This window comes from Osmerus mordax, chromosome 3 (assembly GCF_038355195.1).
Source record: "Osmerus mordax isolate fOsmMor3 chromosome 3, fOsmMor3.pri, whole genome shotgun sequence".
Classification (NCBI taxonomy): domain Eukaryota; kingdom Metazoa; phylum Chordata; class Actinopteri; order Osmeriformes; family Osmeridae; genus Osmerus; species Osmerus mordax.
The window spans coordinates 1981603-2003703 of record NC_090052.1 but is presented as its reverse complement, the minus strand read 5'-3'; the positions used below and the strand labels follow the sequence as shown (position 1 = coordinate 2003703).

The following is a 22101-nucleotide window of genomic DNA, read 5'->3' as shown; positions in this document are numbered from 1 at the left end:
CACTGTCATGCTTAAAACATCCACACCACCAGATTATGACAAACTAGACTTAAACTAAAACTGTTTTTTTTTACAGATGTCTTGATTCCTTTTTCTTAAGGCATTTTCCTGATTTCTATAACACACCAAATAAGAAATATGAGAAACATGCATTTCATATTTCAGTATGACGTTTTATTTATTTGCAGATATTGTTGTGTTATGTAAAAATATAACCACAGTACTCAATGCGTAATGCAAACGCATGGTTTTAAGAAATGTAATAATGATCAGATTTACTGTAACAAAAATAATCTTGAATACAAACTGCTCAGTGAAATATAATTTCTTCAATAATGTGTTGAGTTGAGATATGGTATAATATTAATAATATTGAGTAAAATATAAGTATCATGGAGCTACACGCCTGCGTAAAATATTTTGCATGCGGTATTCAATAGACATAAAAATGCCGATGTCTTGAGACAAGTCATAAACGTGAAAGTAAAAATATCCTTTCTGATATGGTTGTTGTTTTTAGGACAGCCGTGCGGTGCTTCCGTTGTGGAAAGGCTCAGGGTTACATATTAACGAAAATTTAAAATGGGGACAAAAACAAAAACAAAAGTCTTACCCCGCATTGTTACACGCTCTAAAAAGTTGACACTCAGGCGGACGTTTTCTTACACGCCTGTTTCCAATTTTGTTGATCTTATTTGTTATTTTTATTGGGGTTTCCGGCCTTTCATTGATGCAATAAACGCATTTAGAACCAGTTACAGCCCCAATATAACAGTCTTGCTTTGGCTACAGGGGCCTCAATGCGTCAGGCCCAGGACACAACACCCATCGAATATTGCCCTTACGGAGAAATGTAACGAAACTGAATTTATATCAGTGCAATCATATTGAAGCAGATTTTCACAGGGGAAAAGACGATGAATTAATCTTACATGCTTCATACACAACATCCAGTTGCAATGCCTTGGATGTTGACAGCTAAATAACACAGCTAATTATCAACAAGTTAAAGTGCGGTTATACAAACATTGAAATAAACTATTTGAAACAAGCCTTTTACCACTGCTCATCAGGCTTCTAAAATTAAACCATTATAGAAATTTTAAGCGAAATGTGTGTTGTTGAGAATGGTGAATCTGATATAGCAATACCACTGCAGCAGGAACCACATATTGCTCGTCCAGGAGATGTTAATAATGTATCTATGTAATCAAGTTATTTGGTTCATTAGTAATAGTCAAAAAAGGTCGACTGATATTTAAAATATATTTCTTGACCCTTGTGTTTGATAGGCCTAGTTTTGCCGGTAATACTCTGACTCTGATATAGCTTTTTTCGCATTGCCCATGCAGTAGGCTATACAGGCGAAAACCAAAAGACACCACAACAGACTTCTTACTTATTGATTATTTTTATTGACATAAACATATTGTGCAATTGTAAAACGAAACGTCCCTCACAACGCAAAAATATACATTTCCTAGGCTACATTTTGTGGTCCACTGTACACATTAACAATAAAAAAGACTGCATCAAATCAAATTGCATAGCGGTAAAACTCATTAGCCTATCAAAACGACTAAATACAAACAGAGGTACACAGAGGATAACTGAATGTAACAAGGATGACCTTTGAGATTTTATAAACCTCCAAAAAGCTGATCCCTTTTAAGGATAGCTTTGGCAACGAGCGTTTTGCAGTTTTACAGGTCGATTATGCAAGATTATACGACTGACTGCAAAAACAGCACAAGCAACATCAATGCAGGGTCACTTAAAATACAAGCAACATTAACGTACAAGACTATCCTATCAATTCAAACAAACACTTTCCTTTAATACAGGCCCATATTTACCAAAACAGTCCGTGGCTTTGGACTTCAAAATTATAAACAATGATCTTAGTAGGTAGTATTGTATGTTTGACTATTCAGTGTAAGATAAGGGGAAAATGTCACCCTTGATTTTATCCATATCAGTCCTATTAGCTATACTCCTTCATTGTTCCTGTAATATGGCTACTCCTCTTCATCCTCTTCTTCTTCTCCTGCCGGTTGCTCAGTTGTAGGGGAGCTCTGTCCGGTCGTCTTATTTTCTTTCTTCCATTTCATCCTTCTGTTTTGGAACCATATTTTGATCTGTCGCTCGGTGAGGCACAGTGCATGAGCTATCTCGATGCGCCGTCTGCGCGTCAGGTAGCGGTTGAAGTGGAACTCCTTCTCGAGCTCCAGAGTCTGGTAGCGCGTGTACGTCTGTCGGCCTCGCTTCCTGTCTGCACCTGTAAACAACAGAGAGGATATTATAGGATGTTTGGGCAATGAGCAACCCTTTAAAAATGCAGTACGTCCTTCTTTCTCAAAATGTGCATTATTAAGGCATACATATGGCCTTCTGTATCGCATGTTATATTTTTTACCCTTAACGATATCTTAAAACACCAGAAAATAAGGACATTGTCAAATTTGAATTGTGTTAAGACTATAACACCAACAGTTCTAAATAACAAACAAAAAAACATAATATTTGTCAACGCCCCTTGTTTAATTGACACAAGACTACACTGAGAATATTAGAAACTAAAAACTAATATAGGCCTACGTGTGGTTAGGCCTCCAACCCTAACATTTTTGGTTACAGTTGTAGCCTTCCTATTGACATATTGGAGTGGATGAAAATAGTATTTCTCAATTTATTTCAAAAGACTGAAATATATCTGACTCTACTCTATCTCTTGATAGATACCCTGCCCTCCCGATAATTTAGGTCAAGTTGCGTGGCTTTTAACGTGGTTTCTTTTATAGTACCCTTACACCAACATTAGGCTGTATCGTTTTACAAGCCTACACGTCCGTTGTTATTTATATGAACGATTTCAGCTAAACATTTGTCATTGCATGTGTGCCGTGGCACTTGTAAAGTTTCAAAACAGTGGCTTCACGCGAGATGCAGTTCACTCTTGGAAATAGGTGATGAAAGTCTGCTCCATGAACAACATCCAGTTGCATAATCCTAGTCCTCCTGATTCTTTCACACAAAAGACGGCACATTCCATTGCCAGAGCTGCAAAGGGATTTTATTTTCGCACAACAATATCCTATCCTATGTCAAGGGGCCATGTCGTGCATTCTCGAATCACTACTCTGTCTCACTGACATAGTTGAGGAACAAAACATAAGAGTTCCATGTTGCCACACGTGTATTTGACTGTTTCAAAAGTTCCGCTTACGATGCGAGTGGGTCGGGTCTACTGCCGTTTCCGCTCCAGGCAGACAGACAGCGTATAATGGAGTCTACAGCGGCTCGCGTATCCTACTATAGTTTTATTGAACTCAGTGGTCCCTATGTGTGGTTCTCATTTCCTCTACTGAGTGGCGACGTGTCACTGTCTGGGTGAATGCTGGCTCAATATGAGACATGGACAGAGTTTGAAGGTTAAGAGAGAGTCTGGGGAGCGAGAAGGAAAACGAGAAGGGAGAATTCATTCAAATTGATGATATTTTTCTCTCCTCATGTGTCCTGTGTGATTTGTTCTTCAACACTGACTGCCTGGCTGGAATTCTTCAGCGTTTCAACAAGGACGAGTATTGTACTCGGTAGAGACAGACTACACACGCGAGTTGAGCATTACACATCCAGAGTTTCTTCTTTAATATAAGAAATATAGATTTAATTTGAGGTCTGTGTGTGGGAGGGTATCTAAAGACTCATTTTATGAGTGAGTCTTTATATGGTGAAAGACATTTAGAATAAGCCAAGTGCCATTTCTGGTGCACATATAGCCTACTGTTTCCTTTCGCTTTCTAGAATGAATTTGGGTTAAATTACCTTTGAACTCAGAGCTCCAGTTTAATTTAAATTAAAATCTACAACTTTATTACAAGCCAAGAATACAAGTATAGGCTATGGCATACAAGATAGGATACATATGTATTTTTGTCGAAACCCCCCCCCCCTCTCTCTCTATCCCTGCCTATGTGCTCGCCCTTGTCTCTGTGTGTGTGTATGTTTCTCTTATGTACAGAAGGCTTTGTCGGATGTTTGTTAAGCTAAGTTGAAAGTCAAAATGAAAAACGAGATCAAATGATCTCAGTTTGTGGCGCACCAGTCATGTAACTGATTATATGATCCTTCACACATGAGTTTCCATCATATAGTGCCGATATATTTATGCAAAACTATTCTAAACATATAAACGGCTGCCTCCGCGTCATTAGGGTGACGCCGAGGGTCCTGCTCAAGAAGCAGCAAATATGAGGGATGAGATCACGTTACACAAACATAAACTGTTATCGCAGCAGAAAACGTTCAAAACCAACATTTCTTCTGGAACTTCTGGTGTTTTCTATTGCCATCTCAACAAATATATGGTTGGCAAAGTGTCCCAAATAGGACCACATTTCCATGCTTAGAAAATGTAAATAATGCAAAGGCCTATTTCACACAGCTACATAAATGGTTAACACACAACTGACGACTAAAAAGAAAACGCCAAGCCAAAACGTGTAGAAACAAACAGCCTACCGGTATGTAAAATGTCAAAGGAGTTGATAACGAGGACATATCTGTTTCAAAACTATTTATGTTGTTGTATGTTTTACGCCAGCGGCTAACAAGAGGGCGAGAGAGCTGCAACTTGACAACTGACAGATAGGAACTTTGTGGTAGTGGTAGCCAAAGCCTTGAGTGCCTCAAGAAAATCATTAGACTGAAAGTTGTCAGCTTCTATTCATTGGAGCCGCACATAGTTAGAAAGTGTCTGTTCCTTCTATAATAGATTTTTCTAGGGCACGAAGCACCTTAACAAGTACACAACCCACAGACAGTCAAGCACGTACGCCCACGCACACTCACAACATGTAGGCTACACAATCACATAGGTTTTAATAGGCTATATTATGTGACATTAGAATATATTATTTTGGAATGACTTTTGAAACTGTCATGCTCGATGAGAAATGTGGGGCAGTGTGACATGTATTTGATATCCAACAGCTACTATTCCAGTGAACGCTATAACATTTTCAGAAGCAGTGTTCTTGTACAGGAATGCTGTTCTGTTCTGTTCATTCAGAGGCATTTAGGTAACAGCAAATCTGTTACTGTCCTTAAAAACAACTTTAACAAAAGAACGTCATGGAGAAAACCATTGCAGACTGTGTTTTCTTCGACTATTGGAGCAGGGTTAAATAATCCTACGCCCCCTCTCTCTCTCTCTTTTAACACAATACCTCCTAATGAATATTCAGATGTCTTAAATTATGGTTTTATGGAGGTCGTATAGCAATAAAAGATCTGCGCTGGCAAAGCGACGTAAAGCATAGTTCGGGAAGTCGTCTTGGCCACTCCGCAACGGCGCAGTTTAAAGACCGTTTAACGTAATTATTAGGTCGGAGCGAGCAGCCCCCGCAATCTAACCTCTCTTGTACCTCTTCTATTTTAGAAAACCCATAATTTCTCCTACCTGAGCTTCTCATCCAGGGGTAGATCCGTAAGTTGTCCTCGTTCTGTTGCTCTGCTTTGCCGCAGCTGGAAAGCTTGGACGGGTCACCAGAGCAAACCATGGAGAGGCTAGGATGGTCAAACGGAGAACAGTGCATGTTCAGGGAGCCGGCGCCCAGCCCGTACGCAGAGGTGTACATACCGGGATTTTGAGAGGGCATGTTTCCTCCATTGTTGTACAGTCCGGACAGTGATGAGGAAGAAGAGAAGGCTGCTCCGCCGGAGCCCGATACATAGCTACCGGTACGCGGTGAACTAGACGCAAAAGCGCACGAAGTTTGCTCTGGAAATACCCCGGTTGGGAAAACCGAACTTGCTGCTTGATATTTGGAAAACAAAGCGTTCGCATAATACAATGAACTCATAATTTGACCGGTGATTTGTAGGCCGGGAGGTTTTAGTGTCGGTTTTACGAGGTACTGTGATATATTACAGTATTACAGTCTAGATTTACACCAAAAATCACCCCTTTTTCCTCTGGGGCCACGTGATAGGGGCCATGTGGTACAAAGCCCTCCAATAACAGCAGGGCTGGCCACCACTCGGTTAATGTGGAAAAAAGTGCACCACTGACCATGCACATTAATACTTTAGCCTATGTTCAATGCAAAGGCTCCTCCAATCAACCTACTAACAAGAAGCACAAAAATCGATGGCCAATAGAATGTATTCGGTTATCACCTCACGCAAGACGCAGTGATTAAAAAAAGGGCAAGCACCACAAGCATCTGACTGAAATAGACCATGCACACATCTTACATGTCCTTCTATGTGGACATGCACACAAATAAGGAAACTCCCATTTATTTCCGTATTGATTTTACTTAGCGTGTGTGGTCTTTCAGCACAGTTCCAGCAAGAAAACATAGCTTCTGTTATTGTGGCCGGTGCGCAGCATGTCTGTGAGCTAGAGACCAATGTAGGGCCCACTCACTAACGACTCCCTCTTTGAGAGAGCCTTTCTACTTCAGAGCATCTTTCTGCCCACAGCAACCATCCCCCGTACAACGGCATTGGCTCTGGACAACACAAGCACTGTTGTGTTCGACGGGACAGTAAAGGCCTCGAATTGCAATGTCGAAACGCCTCGCCTCACTTTCAACGACCTTATGCCCAATACTGGACGGGTCTCCACATAATCGAGCCATTGGCCGATGTCCCAGTGGAACACAAAAAGCATATTTTCAAATGTCACTAAACGTTTTGTTTTATCTGTATGATGACTCTTCATGATCAGCTGGGTGTATAAGGTGGAATGCCATCTCGAGGTTCCGAGGCTCAAACTTTCCTCTTATGGGGCGCAAAGTTACACAAGCTAGGGATGGCAAAATGACCCCGGTTAACCAAGTTTATTCACTAAACCCTGTTTCATGTACCACCATATATGTATCTATGTAGGCCCTATCTATGCATCTACCTATCTATCTATCTACATGGTAAAGATTTTTGACACGTGAAATGTTGTTGCCATATGTCATCCCTGAATTATTGTTTACGAAAGTAGCCTTAATCAAACATGGTTTCAATGAGGCTTTTAATGCAAGTTGTGTCATTGACGTGACACTCATGTTGGAAGCTAATTGTTTGGTCTTACACTGAATAGTTTGATCAGGAGACAGTAACCCTGAGCCCGCACCTCGCGCACCTCGACAGGAAATGAAGCATAGAGAACACCAATGATGTCACGGATTCTCGCTTGTAAACTTTATTGTGTCCTCTTTCTTACGCCGCTTCAAGGTTTTAGACAATAGAACAAAGTGATGAAGTAACATAAAAGCATATCATCAAGTCCCCCATAAACTAATTCACAAGTACAGCACATTCTGTTTCACAGTAAACGAGGGGTCACATGAAATACTTTTTTATTATTCTTTTATTTTATTCGTTTTTTGCACTGTGCGCATGCTTACCCAAGAAAGAAAGACCATCAATTAAAACAAATGAACTAAGAAAGGACAAGTGTAGAAAGAGAAATACTACGGCATAAATAGGCAGTTTCATGTTGTTGGAATTCATTATTTGCTACGTCATCATAACATAGAAGAGATAACAGTAAAAAGTGCACCATTTAACTTAAAAACTATACAGCTGCCAAAGATAATTGTTAATGATAAAATTCTAACAATAGCCTAGAAATATTTCACGATAATTGTTCCACAAGGTAAGGAGGCTATCTTTTTAAACGCTATAATATTTTCCCGACATTAGATTAAAAAGTACAAATGCTTCATTTCTCCCGTTCAAATGTTTTGTTTTGTCTCCAGACAGCAATAACAACATAATAGTCTTGTCCTTTAAGTCACTGTGTAGAGACGTTCATCTAAAACGTGGAATGGCTCGCCAAAGCCATGTTTGCGAAACACAACCACATGCTGGTCCCCCTCATTCCTCCTCTTTCTCCCTCTCTCTCTCTTTCTCTCAATGCTGCCTTTCCGTGGTCCTGATTCAAACTCCCCATCCCCCCTATAGCTTTTTACATTTGCTTGGTTTTGTCGCAGTCTTCACCGGACGACTGTGCCCCGGCACTTTGCTGCTCCTTCTCCCGCTTCTCCTTCTCGATCTCCTCCTGTTCGGACTTACTGCTGGGGAATTTGTCTTTATTGTTCTCCTTTTTCCATTTCATCCTCCGATTTTGAAACCAGATTTTCACTTGCCTCTCGGTCAGTCCCAGAGCATGCGATACCTCGATCCGCCGCTTGCGGGTCAGGTAGGGGTTGAAGAGAAACTCCTTCTCGAGCTCCAGGGTCTGGTAGCGGCTGTAGGTCTGGCGGCCTCGCCTCCGTCCGGCAGCTGCTGGCAAAAGAGGGGGCACGTTTGAGAAAACGCATGCGGATATAGACAAGCAATCCTGTTCATATTTTCTACATCAAAATGCTCATCCACATTCCCAGCAATCCTTCATGGTCTAGGTTGAAGCTATAAATTCTACAATTGTTTCACTTTGGCTACCCCCCAGGTTAACATTAAAGTCTACTTTCTAGTATTTTAGTATCGCTTCATCGACCTCCGAATGAGCTAAATGAGCATGATATTATTCACTATAAACCAAATCGTAGCAACACACAGCTCCACATACATTCGAGGCAGTATGAGTGGGACCATAAAGCCCAAGTCAATCCTGGGGGGATCGGCCACCTTGTAGCAACATAATCCCCGAAACCACTGTAAGTCGTAAAAGCTAGTAGTAAAACTTTGACCGGGGTGAGAAGTAGAGAATCAGCTGCGGGCTGGTAGCTCACACATGGAGAAGAAAGCTACAGTCCTCTTCCTCTTTCTATATGGTGGGGTAATTAAACTGTAAACTCATTCACAAGTTTTGAACACCATAAAACAATAAATGCTTTACTGTCTTTCCTGCTGCACACAGGAAATGCGCCTAAACTCTCATTTCGGTTGACGGTAAAAGGTTTAGCTCTCTTCGCCACAATAGCTGCGTCTCATTCCACGATCTAAGCAGTGTTTTCAAACCAAGCTCGGGGGCTCACCTTGCGGTCGCATCCACGGGAAAAGCTGCGTCGGTGACGGGCTCTGCTCTGTCCCTTCAGTGTCATCACCGATGCCACCAGCGGCAAGTTTACAATCGTTGTACTGCACCAAATCCGCGTCCTGCGCTCCGAAAAGCGTCTGCCTCTGGAGAGCGTCGTACCCATAGAAGTTACCCGGTTCTCCGTGGCACGTTACCGCACAGGGACTTTGTTGATATGGGGCGCTGGAGAGTGTGGACGCGCCATGGTGGTAGAACTCCTGGATTTGAGGGGGATGTTGGAAAGTTGCTCCACTGCCGGGTCCATATACTACGGTGGGTCGACTCCCTAAGTCCTGCGCGAACCCGCACTCGTAATAATTGGGACGTAAAGAGTCTCCACTTTTGTATTTGGAAAAAAGAGAGTTGACAAAATATGAACTCATCTTTTGTTGTTGTTGATTTTGTTTGCTTGCTAGTGTTTGTACAGACACGAACGCTCGAAAGGACCGATGTTGGGTCTAAAAAAAGAGCCCAAGCAGGTTAGCAATGTATGGACTAAGATACTGTTGTATTTCAAAATACCCTAAATAGCTGAAGGTACAATGATGCCGATTCCATAAAATCGTATCCTCTGCTCCTGCATCACAATTCCGGTATGAGGTGCCAGTTCACAAACAGTTTTCTGTGATTTACTCCGCTGCAAATGAGTTGTTTCATATTTTGCGGTGTCTTTTCACGATAATTTGCATCTATTATCAGGTCCTCATCCCATTGGCTTCTCGCATCCCCACACGGACCCTGCTCTACGCGCCTCTGATATGGAAGAAGTGAGAGAATGAAAAAGGGAGAAAATGAGAAAGGGAGAGAGACTGAGAGGGAGCGAGGGACTAGGGAGGGGGAGAGGGGTGTTCGAGGGAGAGAGGAGGGAAGAATATGCGCATTAATATATTCAAGCGGGTAAGTTAATGAGAAATCTGCCGCTCTGCATCAGATCAAATCACACAGCACCCTGCCCCCCCATGCCACCCCACCCCTACGTACCCACTCTAAACCTCCTCCCGAATAGATTGATTTTTAGCATGAAGCTAATAGGCAACTTAAAGGGATGCACATTCACTCATTAATTTCTAAATTCTAACGAGGTGAGCGAGCCCCGGTTTTACGAAAATGTCAGGGTCGCGCAGGCAAATTGTGAAAGTACACGACTTAATTGGTATCAGTTTTAACAAGTCCTATAAATGTAATTGCTGTTCTAAAACAACTTCCCAAAGCTCTGCCAACGTCTAAGACGTATAGGAAAATAAACGAGGTAGTCAGATCTAACATTTTGATCATCGTATTTTTATAAATATGATATTCATAAAGCTTTGAAGCTGTCTGAAAGGAGTACCACTTGTGGTATAATAGAGAAAGTGGTTGTAAATGGTTTAACAAACTATAAAATGCTATAAACGCCGGGGCTGTTTGTTGTTTACACCGTGCATCAAAAAAGCTGTTGAGATTTTACGAGGTTCCACGACCAAAGCCATAAATGCTTCACTCGGAGCAATTTCATCGATGCAGAAATATTCAAGTATTTAATTGTCATTTTAGTTGCGTTTCCATACAGACTGTCATTATAAAATCTGATAATTTAACCCTGACTTATTTGTTGAATAACTAACCAGGAAGAACTTGTGGAAAGGTTGCTTTCGTTAATAGGCTACCCTAATAAAACGGAAATATTGTTGAATGGGATTAACAGAATAATAGCCTAATGTAGCCTAAAGAGAGTAACATACAGACCCGCGCGTCACATAGCCTTAATCAGAGTTTAGATTGTGGCCTATAATATTTTTTTCAGCGGGTTATCCAACTATTTGTTCATGTAGGAACATTCATCAGCCTAGGTTATTTATTATAATGCCGAAAGACATGCCAATGTTATGCAGGGGTTTGATACTTGCAGAATTGTGGTGTCCTTAGCAGGCTATCTGTTTTAATGTATGGTTGGAGCTGTGTTGTGTTATTGTCAATGAGTGCGCAAGGCTGTTGTGTGAACGGAATTGAAAAAAAGAATAGATGTTAAGTGTTCAGACTATTTTTATAGGCAGATGTGTCACTAATGTACAGCATATGTAGGTGTATAATACACTAAAACATAAAAATGAATCCAAAACTACATTTTAAGCATTGTTTAGAAAATTGTAAGCGTTAGGCTACTTGTGACCATCCAACTTTAAGTAGGCTATTAGTATAGCTTTCTGTTTATTTGTTTGTTTGTTTTTTCTTGCATTTTGATGAATTGTACATGTTATGTATTTGTAATAAAGTTATCATGGAAGCAAATTTAAACAAACAGTCTCTGTTGGATTCATTTTTTATCAATCGCTAAAGGCTGTAATCATTCTGACAAACTATCGAGTACAATATGCCACTCTCTTTAAAACCTAAGTCTTTCTTTCAAACCACGAGATATAAAATATCGTTCAAGTAAATGATGCCTATGTGAAATCAAGATATTGTCAACGCCAAAACTCGAGTTGAAAAAACTAGACTCGAGTTGACTTGCTAACAGCAAACGATAATTGTAGGCTTGATCTTCTTTGATATTCCTTTTACCAAACCAATAGCGTAGTATCATTCTTAACTGCGAATATGAATTGTCCTAGTTGAAGTAGAAGTTTACCCAAGGATGTAGCCTAATATATTTTGAAATCGAAGGCCTACAGCCTAATCAACAGCCTCGTGATTATTTGACCCCTCGGCTGTTTGTAACTCCACAGAAAACATATTATCCACGATTTGTGTTGGCTAGTGCAGACTTAATCCTTCCTAAAGCATTCTGATATAAATAATTTGTATACCCTACGTCTTCTAGACTACCTGAATATTTTTACATTAAGTTTTAGTCCTTTTAGATTCTAGAAGAGCTCCTTTTTACTCTTACATTCGTCATGATTTTTAAAAGCTTACACTGTTACGGGTGAATACGATACTAATCTTCTTGCCTCCCCTGAAATCCTGCATTTGAGTCAGTACCAAATACCAAGTTTAGCTGTGTGAAGTAGATTGTCCGTATTTCCAGCTGACATCGGGATATGGGCAGAAAACACGAAAACGGATTTCTTTAGTGGAGCAACATTGCCACCTAGAGATCACTGTGAGATACGCCACAGGCTACATTTCAGGTTAACGACGGTTTATGATTCTATAAACACGACACATAAACCGGCATAATGAGGGTGTTTAAATATACTCTATATGTAATCAAAAGCCATATTTGAAGAACGTAAATATGACTGAAACTTAGACGTATTTGTTGTAAAATGAGTAAAATATAAGGAATTTTGTATTTTTGCAACACAACACAATTAAATTGTTATTTATTTCTGATGAAAAGAAGTACGCTAAACATTACTATGAGATTGTGTGGATGGGCTATGATTACTAACACAAAATATACTGGACTTTATGAGATGTATCTGATATTTTTTTCATTGATATTGTGGTATGAGTATCCTTACAAACTTCATTTTACTGGCTACGTTAATAGTCTTTTTAATATACTATGTAATAGTATTGATATAAAGACTAAAAATGATGAATAATACTAACATATTATAACTAATACATATATATATATATATATATACTACTAATAACGAGTATGATTATTATCATTTATATCATTATCATATGTTGTTGGTGGAGGTGGTGATACAGTTAGATCGATGTTATTGTTATCATAATGTATATAATTATTAATGTAGTATCTTTAAACGTATTATTATTATTATTGCCGTAATGAAGAATACATTAAACATTATGCCTGTAGCTCATAGCCTACACTGTGTTGTGTCTTATTTCTCTTGTTGTAAGCTATATTTAGCTTTGTCTACGTTTTAAGAAAGCAAACATGACAAAGTCACCTAAATATTTGTTTTTGCTTTATTTGATCAAATTTTAATTTCACATCTTGCAGTTTATCAATACAAATATGTTAAATATGTTATAAATTATTTAAAAAACTAACCAATACCGTTGTTATTTGCCTACCATGTTAAAAATGATTGAATGATTTAAATCCGTGAAATGCTCAAAAACAACAAAACACACACACACACACACGTCATTCAATAGCATATGAATGTATGACATTTTGTAATCGAGATTCTCAACCGTTTTTATAGTCGTGACAGGAAAATGTAGTTTGATTAAACAATGAGCACACCACATTGTGTTTAAATGTAAATTTAGGAGCAGTGTTGGAAAAGACAGCTGGCTCAACTCTGGAAACCATTGCAACCAATTCCACGACCTAAACATCTAAAAGGCCTCACTAGGCTGCCACAAAACTGGAATCCATAGTCCTGGCTCGAGGTTGTAAACACATTAAGGTCCCGCTATCTCAGACGTCTCGCCAGAATCTTTTTGTAGCGTTTTATGACCCGCTATAAGGCCGCCAGGATTCTCTCGGAAGTTAGACAAAAGGAAGAGCCGAGAACACTGGACTGTAGCCATTTATGTCGAAGTCCAGACCTCTTCTCGGACAAACGCCCATTCGCGCGGAATCCGTTAACAAACGCAGAAAAAAAGAACGACAATCTAAAAAGGAACAACGTATTCAGTCACCGGTGGAGGTATCCTGGATTGTTCTGATTGTTGAACTTCCAGGCGGATATTGAGTAGGACTTGAACATTTAGCCCTTCTCTACCATGTTTGCTTTACAGCCGTTTAGTTCGTAACCTTCAGAAATTTATACCCTATAAAGTTTTATGGCAGTCATATTCTTTTATTGCGGCACACCGCATTGAATTTTCTTTCTCTTCTTTTATGACAGTCGACTTCCCATCCCCTCCTCCCCCAAGCAAGAACCTACATCCTCTTCACTGTTTGTTTCCTCTTTGAAATGCCAAAACAACACACGCAAAAAAAAAACTTAAATCAGAGACCCTGGCCATGCCAAAACCCAGACCTGTTAGGAATAGGACCTGTTAATATAGGCGCCAAATGCAGGAATAATTGTACACGATTACATAAACATGTGCTTGAGTGCTACATTTTCATACGTCTGTTGAGCACATCTGTAGACCATATCATTGGCTCAAGCTTCAAAATATGATTCATTGGTACAGGATGTTTGATCCAGAGAAGACCATCAGATGATAGGTCATTGTAAACTTACCCAACCTCTCAGACATAAAACGTTTCAAACTCCACTTTGTGTTTTTCTCCCTTTATAAACTTCACCATCTACGATACTGTAACATTCAAATGTATGTGTCTGAACGGCGTTTCCTTTGGTAGCCCATAGGGACTGTCGTTTTTTCATATAGGCCTGTATTTCCAAATGTTCATCATGGATAGACTGACGAAAACGGGTCATTTTACAGCTTAAGCTTTCTGCCTGGCATGTAAAGGCTAGGAGAAATGAATTAAACAACGACTGTTTTCTTCCTTTTCTTAACACCGAGTCGACAACAGGGTGTTAAAGAATACACGAAATCTAATTGTGCCAAATAAGTGTGCTTGATAAACTTCGAAATTATCTTGCCACTGGACTGACGCTTCGTAATGATTTCTTTTCACGAGAGGGCCTCGTGCAGTGTAATCTTGGTCAAATTGGCGCCTTGAGCTTCAAGCAAAAATTCAAAACGAATGTTTTCAGCTCTAGACATATTTTGAACACATGCTATACTCAAAGATGAAATGAAATCTGGACTGTTCTTATGAGAAAAGCACATGGTCATATTATGTGAATTAGCGACCAATACTGAACTGATATGATGCTGTTACCTTTGATGACCAAACGACTGTCAACTTCCATTAAACTAGACGTGCATTCACATATTTAGGATTTTTGCAATCAAATACATCCCTCGAAGTTCTCAAGAGCAATGCAAAGTGAATACACAGTGTTCTAATGTAAACTCATTTAATACGAAAACAGCATCGACAGTGCCATCATTGCAAGGCTAAACAACACAACTGATGTCAATTTACATGAGGGGACACAACAGGGTAATTTTATATATATATATATAAAACAAGAAATTGGAGGAGAGGCGATTCTGGAATCAGTCGGCAGATCCTGCAGAAGTTATTACAAGTGAAATGTCCAGTTGAGATGATACGTGAGATGAAAGCTCGGGCGCAAGTTTTCTTGAGATCTAATTGCCACCAAGCTCCATAGGCTACATACGGCCTCGAAAACATTTCTGCTATAATTTAGAATACCTATAAAGTCGGCATAATAGCATCTCGTGAAACAGTATTTGTACAGCCTACAAATAAGTAGACATAATGGAATATCGACAACTGCTAAATCAGTAACCTCTCACATATTCTAAACAACATGTAAACAATATCTCAAACATGTAAAACGACGTCTATAAATCTGTTAATAAGGCTACAGTCTGATGTCACATCTTACCAACGTAGGCCTATAATCTTTTAGACTTAAGATTCAAAATAAGGGTTTGCGTATTTACAATAAATTATAAATCATTCAAAAACATATTTAGATACATTTCATATCTTAAACACACAAACATAACTACAAAACTAAATGTCGTTTTAGGATAATCGGCATGCGCAAACCATGTAAACATTTTTACTCTGGACATTGGACAATGTGACATCTTGGTTCAAAAATAAAAAAAGAAGTAGGCCTATATATTTTGCAGTTACTAAAAGCATATTATGAGTATTTGACAAAGTATTTTGAATGGGTGACTATTCACTTACAACTAATTGAATTGGAAATCAAACTGTTGTGAGCCTTTCCAGTCTTTAGCCTATGGATAGACATACATTTAATCTAAAACAAAACTTTAGCCTAGAACTATTTGTACGCCTAATAGAACCATCTGAAAGTGTTCTGTGAAGATAAAAACACATTTCAGCTATATCCGTGACAGTTATTTCAAATCAGAAACCTTCTAGGGTTGTTTGTTTATGCAGGGGTGTGTGCCCAATGTAGGCCTATGCTTGAATCGTGGCTCACGGCCATGACCGTATTAATTGTCGAAATTCCCTGACGCAAATGGGGGCCCATCTCAAAACGGTACCCAGTTGTTTGTGATGTTCTACAGCCTGTCTACTATTAAACGTATTAAGGTTTAACAATCAGACCCCAAAATACATTTGTAGCAATAGTCACAGGTAAACAATGTTGGTGTAAGCTATATCTACACCTCTCGATCTTCTGGTAAGAACATGCATTCAGAGAGGAAGTCTTGTAAACGTTACTTTTAACCCACAATGAATTTCAGATATAGCTACACATTAAAAAATATAAGGAATAGGCTCATACAATTATTGGTTATTGTTTCATAAGTCTACAAATAAATAAATTCAATTAGACACGATTTTTTGTGACTTTGATAAGTGAAAGGGTTTAGGCTAGGCTACTATTAAGATAATAATCATAATTACACAAATGATAATTAGACAAATAGGAAGAACACACTAAAGGCAAGATCGATAACCTTATCCTATTCATAATACAAATTATATGTATTAATATCAGAACTTCATTGTAATGTCTTTTGTATTTGAATCACACAGAAACATGGCAGGTATGTTCTTGATCAGGCTCCCACAACTGATCCCATAATATAATGAAAACATTTCCCTTAGTCAACATCACCAATCCTATCTTGAGATTTCAAAGGAGGGAGGGAACAAATAAACAAAACTGAATAAAATTCACGTCGCACACATATTTAACACCGACGGTTCCTCTTATTTATTAATGATCACATGAAACCGACGTTTCAGCACCTTTGCGTCGCTCCTGATGAAGCGTTGGTGTCATGCGTAAAGCAATAAATAAGCAATAAAAGTAGTGCTCGCAAAAAACCCGTCGGTCACTCCTCTCTACACTGAAAGGGGGCTCTTTCTCTTGGTCCGCCCTTCTGTAATGTCAACGTGTGTGTTTTTGACTTGGATATGAAAAATACAGCGTAATAAACAAGCGCTTTGCATCCCTGCTTAGTCAAATACAGTTCATTTTAGGGCAAGAAGTCCGGGAAAAGCAGGCTTTCTTTAATGGAGGTTTTGCTCTCATGAAAGTCTCTCTTTATTCCTTGGGTTGGTCCTTGTTCATTTTCTTCATTTTCATCCGACGGTTTTGGAACCATATTTTGACTTGTCTCTCCGTCAAGTTCAGCAAGCGCGCCACCTCGTGCCGTCTGTCACGCGTGAGGTACATGTTAAAGAGGAACTCTTTCTCGAGCTCGAGGGTTTGGTATTTTGTGTAGGGGCACCGCTTCTTCCGAGAAGACCGGGCATGCAACCAGTTAGCAGAGGGGTCACCTAGAAGAGAAAACCAGAATGAAAACTTTTATTCAGTGGCAAAGATAACCCCCTCCAATATAGCACTGTATGCAATGGCAATGGCATCATTAAGCTATTAGACACATGCATGCGTATAAACAGGATGTCCCTGGTAATACAGTGGCTAGAAAGGGTAGGCTATTATGAAATCAATATCCCATAACAATATTACCTAACATGTTTTGTAACCTAATTGTGAAAATGGGCGACTGGGCCAGTTTGCATCCTCCACTGGACTGAAGGTGACCTTGGAAATAATTGCTTATTGTTTACCTTGAAAGAAGGCCCTTGCCTATGTGTATACCTACTTCCTGCATGGAACAGGATTTACATTTATAAGCACTGAAAACAACCACATCTCGGTTACTTTTGGTGTTTATGAAGTCTAAATTTAAACCAGCTGAACGAGATGGTTTGATTTGTAAATTACAGATCCCTCTTTCTCCCATCAATTGTGCCTTACTTTTCTGTCAAAACCTCGGTTGTCATGACTACCCCACCCTTCAGCTTGGTAGCGAGACCTCAGACGAATGCAATTAGGGACTGGAGCGTGCAAGGTTGTGAAGGGAAGCTATTTTGCGCTCTCCCATAGACAACCAAAAGCATCCAAACTATGAACGCGCTATTACACTCTCAGACCCTTGCCCAAACAAAAATGCAGACCCCCTATAAAGCGGTTGTGGATGATCTCCTTTTTCGGGGAAATTGCTATGGGGAACTATATCCTAGGGTAGGCTATGTCTGCGGAGACGCCTCCTCTTCTCCGTGGTTTGCCCGGGAATGCAGATCTTTTTGCATGCAAGGCGTTTATACTTTTTCACAGATGGGCTCAACACTAGCTACATGTACTGTTTTGGCACGGGTATTTGGCCCTGGATGCAGAGCCTGGACACAGTGGGAAGTGAGTAGAGCGTGATTACTCTTAAGGATCGATTGCAGCCGAGAGTCGACACAAATACCTTTTCCGGGCTCTGGAGGTAAAAGTGAGCTTTGTCACACGCAAAGTGGTGCTTCGCATTCCCCAAGTACATAATCACCTCTCGCCATTCATCCCCAAAGAAGTCAGGGTTTTCGCCTGTCACTGAATGACGAATCATTCGGTGCTGGCTATCCCATAACGAGCAGACCTATTCGAGGTGTTATAGCTTTGGCCAATGGATTCGGGCATCTATAGGGGGTGCACGTGAGGGCTAGTATGCCTACTGAAGATCACGCTAGCCGCACTTCTCTTCAGGCTACATGTAGAAATCCAATCTTGGCCCACGCCCCAAAATGCGCACTTTAATACCACATCAACTGTCTCCAATATCTTCCAACTGATGACGCAATCCTATTTTTATCATGAAAGGATTGACAACCCCCGGGGTTGATTGATAACCATGTAAAACCATCTACGGCCTTCGGACATGGCGGTGAGAGAGGTTTGCCATCTTAATACTTAGGAGAACGTTCCGAGACATAATCCCCAACAACATAAGTTTAAGAGGGTCATGTCGTTGGATGATCATGAGGGGGGGGGGGGGGGTAGAGAAAAGACTATGGCATGTGGTGTATTTGTCACCAATGCTGTATGCAAACATAATAGGAACACAGACCAATATCATATAATGCCTCATAGCAATTTTGCTCAAACAGTCTAAAACCTCTCATATATTGATCGTCTCCTAAATCTGAAGGTCTTTCCTTTTCACAGTAGGTTCAAACAACCAGGACACAATTAATGAGGACTTAGTTTGGTCTTAAACTTTATAAACTTCAGGGGCAATAACTTTTTTTCTCTCACTAGTCGCCAGGAGCACAAAGAGGGACGTGTAATTTTCAACTTCATTGCTGTTGCTCGTAGTTTATGCTGGAATGCCGCCCATGGCAACACAAAGGGGAATTATATTGCGCACCAACCATTTGAGTTCGCGCTTTCGCGAGCCCATTTCGTGGATTAAAATCAATGTTCGATTCCTCGTCTGCCCAGGCGTCTCACGAATGACCATCTATCAGGATGCTGACCCATCCGATTTAGTTCAGGTTTCAAGTATATTTATCGTAATCTCTCTGCTTCATGGGGACCGGGGCGTTTTACTTGGCGCATAGAATAGGCTACACACTAAATTTGCTATAATTCAAAAGGGCTGCCTTGGTCAAATAGGCTAGCACGCATGAATGGGTTCCCTTCTTGGCCAACCACAGACGTGATTAATTTTCAAGCATGATCTTATGAAGCACTGTTGGTAAAGAAGACAACATTCGTATTTTCCATAACGCCACCATTGCTATGGTGTGTCACTGAGAACACCGATTGCCAACCTCCTCCACCGAATGTCACGAGTTCAGACAGATGAGCCTACTTGTCAAATCCTTGACTGGAGTCTCACTTGGAAAATGTTTCAGATTTATTTTGTGGCATAAAGGGCAGACTCTTGCTCACACACCAGCCCTGAAACGCCATTAATAAAACCTATTTCCAGAAAACGTCGCCAGTTCCACAACACTTGTGAAAACTAAGTCGTAGGCGTATTCCACATCTCTTTCTGGATAACAACATTAACGGTTTTAACATAACACTCCGTGAACGTGCTTAAAAAAGCTAAAGGTTATTTACACAAAACACATTGGAGAGATTTAAAAGCCCTTTCCTTCAGTACGTTCCAATTTAACTTGATGTGAGAGGCTCTTGGCATTTATTTGAATGGGAGAAGACTTTCTCGAGGAGCTGCATGTTCACAGTTAACACTGGATTACAACAAGCTGCTGACAAAATGAACCGCACTAAAGGGCAATGGAGCGCAGATAACCTGCTCTCTGCAGAGACTGTGTGCCAAAACTCACACAACTCAGAGTTAAAAGAGCTGCAGTAAAACCTATATTCCACAACCAACTGGCCCATCAGAAACCGGAGAACATTGCGCACGTTAAAGCTCACTAAAACATAGCCTGTGTCAGAAAAACATCAAGGGCGAGACTTTATCCATCACCCTGGATATGTATAAATCATCACCTGTTTTTGATATGAACTACTGTTTGATACAAAAGCAAATCTGGATGCACATTGTGGGGGCAGATTTGGCACCGCAAGCCTATATGACTCGCCTTGTCTTTGTTCCGAATTTTATGGCAGCATTAAAAGCTTTACTGACTGTTCACTTCCTCGTTTTATAACTTACTTTGATCTGGCCCTTCTTTGTCCTCGTTACCTTCACAAATGTCCTTATTGTCTTCGAATCCGGTGCCTGGGCCGGAATTCCTCTCCCTCGCCGAAGAAGACTCCAAAATATACTCATGTCCACCGATTTTGGGAGGCTCGCCGAGGTGTCCCAGCAACGGCTCCATCTTGACCTGCCCCTGCCCCGGGAGGGATTCGGGGCGCGGGGCGCAGTCCAGCCAAGTGCGGAGATATCGGGTATCCGTGGAAGGCACGGGCTGAGCCGGAATGTAAGGATGGTAGACCGCGGGAAGCCCATTTGAAGTGTGGGGGCTGAAGGGACTCCAGGACGAGCTGAAAACGGGAGGTTTAGGCTGAAAGCTACAAGAAGGATACTCGGGATGCTCACCGTGAACCCCCGGCTGCCTGGTATTGGAGTATTGTACATTGGAAAACCTTGCTGATGTCGAATCTTCGCTCTCGTGACTTATAATAGAGTCCACATAATAGTTGCTCAGAGTTCCAGAAATGGACATTATCGGACATTATACAAAACACGGTTCATTGAATGGAAAACGTGTAAGATACAAGTATTTTTTTTCACTCCGCGTCTCCCCTCCAACTCGCTCGCGAACAAAGTAGAGCTGGGTTGCTAGGCTGTGAGCTCGGAGCGAAATGATTGGTCAGACTTTTTTCGTGAGCCTGATAAAGAGTCAATGGAGCGTAAATCAATCCGCCAAGGGACTCTCTTTTCTAGCTGTACACATATTCCTCTCTAAGTAAATTGTCTTGTTTATGCAATATGCAAAATGAAAAATGGGAAAGCGTCCATATATCTACATCTATCGTTTGTCGGATATCCAGTTAAATTATGCATCCCATGAACATTGCGTATGAAAATGCATAGCCCACAGGAAATAATGGTTGACAAAATGAGTGAGAACATAATTTTCTTCATCAAATTAATATTCTCAGAGCATTGTCACTGAACACATGAGCTCTATTCAATACAGGCCTATATCTTATTTGTCTGATAGCCTCAAGAAAATCTAACTAACGCCAACATATTTTCTTCTGGTCGTTTATATACTGACCTACAGCCAGACCTTTAGTGTTATTTCATGTTTCAGAGTTTAAATGTGAGAAGTCCTACCTCACGTGGCTGTTTTATTATTCTCCTCGTTCTAATTGTGTTTGGTGTAGAATACTATGTTAACGCTTTATTGGAAGATTAACAGTAATTTCTCTTAACGAGCGCATTAAACATGAGTGCGTGGCAATGCCCTGCCTTTATGGAAGAACTACTTGAACTTTTTTGGTAGTTTAATACTATAATAAAATACTACATCAGGCAGCTTTGATTTTTATAGGTCTGATATATGGCCTGTAGCGGGGACCGTGAACGACTGCTCTATAGCATTGCAGCGAATGAAAATGCTCAGTCAATGCTCAGATACAAAAGGTAAACAAGGATGAAGGTGGATCAGGATGTATTCCAAGGCGAAGATTGCAACCCAACGATGCTCTTCATTAATAAACAGGTTTTTTTAGACATTTCTACGCATCAAGCCAGCTGAATCTCCTGCCGCTTCGACTACGGCCTTGATGGGTCCCATCTCTAATAATGCGCCTTCAGTTTTGGAAGTAGGCCTAATTTAACCTCATTTTAAGTCTTTA

General features: G+C 40.4%; 4 protein-coding genes across 5 annotated transcripts in view; 1 reads left to right on the top strand and 3 right to left on the bottom strand.

Moving 5' to 3' along the window:
- The window catches only part of LOC136938120 (GTPase IMAP family member 8-like), a 261770-nt gene that overhangs the window by 91871 nt on the left and 147798 nt on the right, over positions 1-22101 (top strand).
- hoxb7a (homeobox B7a) lies at positions 1404-5892 on the bottom strand. Its single transcript, XM_067232476.1, has 2 exons — positions 5462-5892; positions 1404-2278 (listed from the first exon to the last, which is right to left on the bottom strand). The coding sequence occupies exons 1-2, from the start codon at positions 5862-5864 to the stop codon at positions 2019-2021; spliced, it is 663 nt and encodes a 220-aa protein (XP_067088577.1). The 5' UTR covers positions 5865-5892; the 3' UTR covers positions 1404-2018.
- Positions 7187-9741, bottom strand: hoxb8a (homeobox B8a). Of its 2 annotated transcripts, none has more exons than XM_067232474.1 (2): positions 8985-9741; positions 7187-8289 (listed from the first exon to the last, which is right to left on the bottom strand). In XM_067232474.1, exons 1-2 carry the CDS (start codon positions 9406-9408, stop codon positions 7973-7975), a joined length of 741 nt encoding a protein of 246 aa, XP_067088575.1. In that variant the 5' UTR covers positions 9409-9741; the 3' UTR covers positions 7187-7972. The 2 variants fall into 2 exon arrangements, with proteins under 2 accessions (XP_067088575.1, XP_067088574.1); XM_067232473.1 differs by having other exon boundaries at positions 7187-8292; positions 8985-9735.
- On the bottom strand, positions 14882-21034 carry hoxb9a (homeobox B9a). Its single transcript, XM_067232472.1, has 2 exons — positions 20447-21034; positions 14882-17267 (listed from the first exon to the last, which is right to left on the bottom strand). Exons 1-2 carry the CDS (start codon positions 20958-20960, stop codon positions 17032-17034), a joined length of 750 nt encoding a protein of 249 aa, XP_067088573.1. The 5' UTR covers positions 20961-21034; the 3' UTR covers positions 14882-17031.

What these genes read in the sequence shown, in the direction of transcription:
- hoxb9a (XM_067232472.1), bottom strand. Translation starts at nt 20,960, where the DNA reads ATGTCCATTTCTGGAACTCTGAGCAACTATTATGTGGACTCTATTATA. An exon ending in CAAAGAAGGGCCAGATCAAA is followed by an intron (nt 17,268 to 20,446) that starts GTAAGTTATAAA and finishes TTTCTCTTCTAG; the next exon opens with GTGACCCCTCTGCTAACTGG.
- hoxb8a (XM_067232473.1), bottom strand. Translation starts at nt 9,408, where the DNA reads ATGAGTTCATATTTTGTCAACTCTCTTTTTTCCAAATACAAAAGTGGA. An exon ending in CCCGTGGATGCGACCGCAAG is followed by an intron (nt 8,293 to 8,984) that starts GTGAGCCCCCGA and finishes CTCTTTTGCCAG; the next exon opens with CAGCTGCCGGACGGAGGCGA.
- hoxb7a (XM_067232476.1), bottom strand. Translation starts at nt 5,864, where the DNA reads ATGAGTTCATTGTATTATGCGAACGCTTTGTTTTCCAAATATCAAGCA. An exon ending in CCCCTGGATGAGAAGCTCAG is followed by an intron (nt 2,279 to 5,461) that starts GTAGGAGAAATT and finishes TGTTGTTTACAG; the next exon opens with GTGCAGACAGGAAGCGAGGC.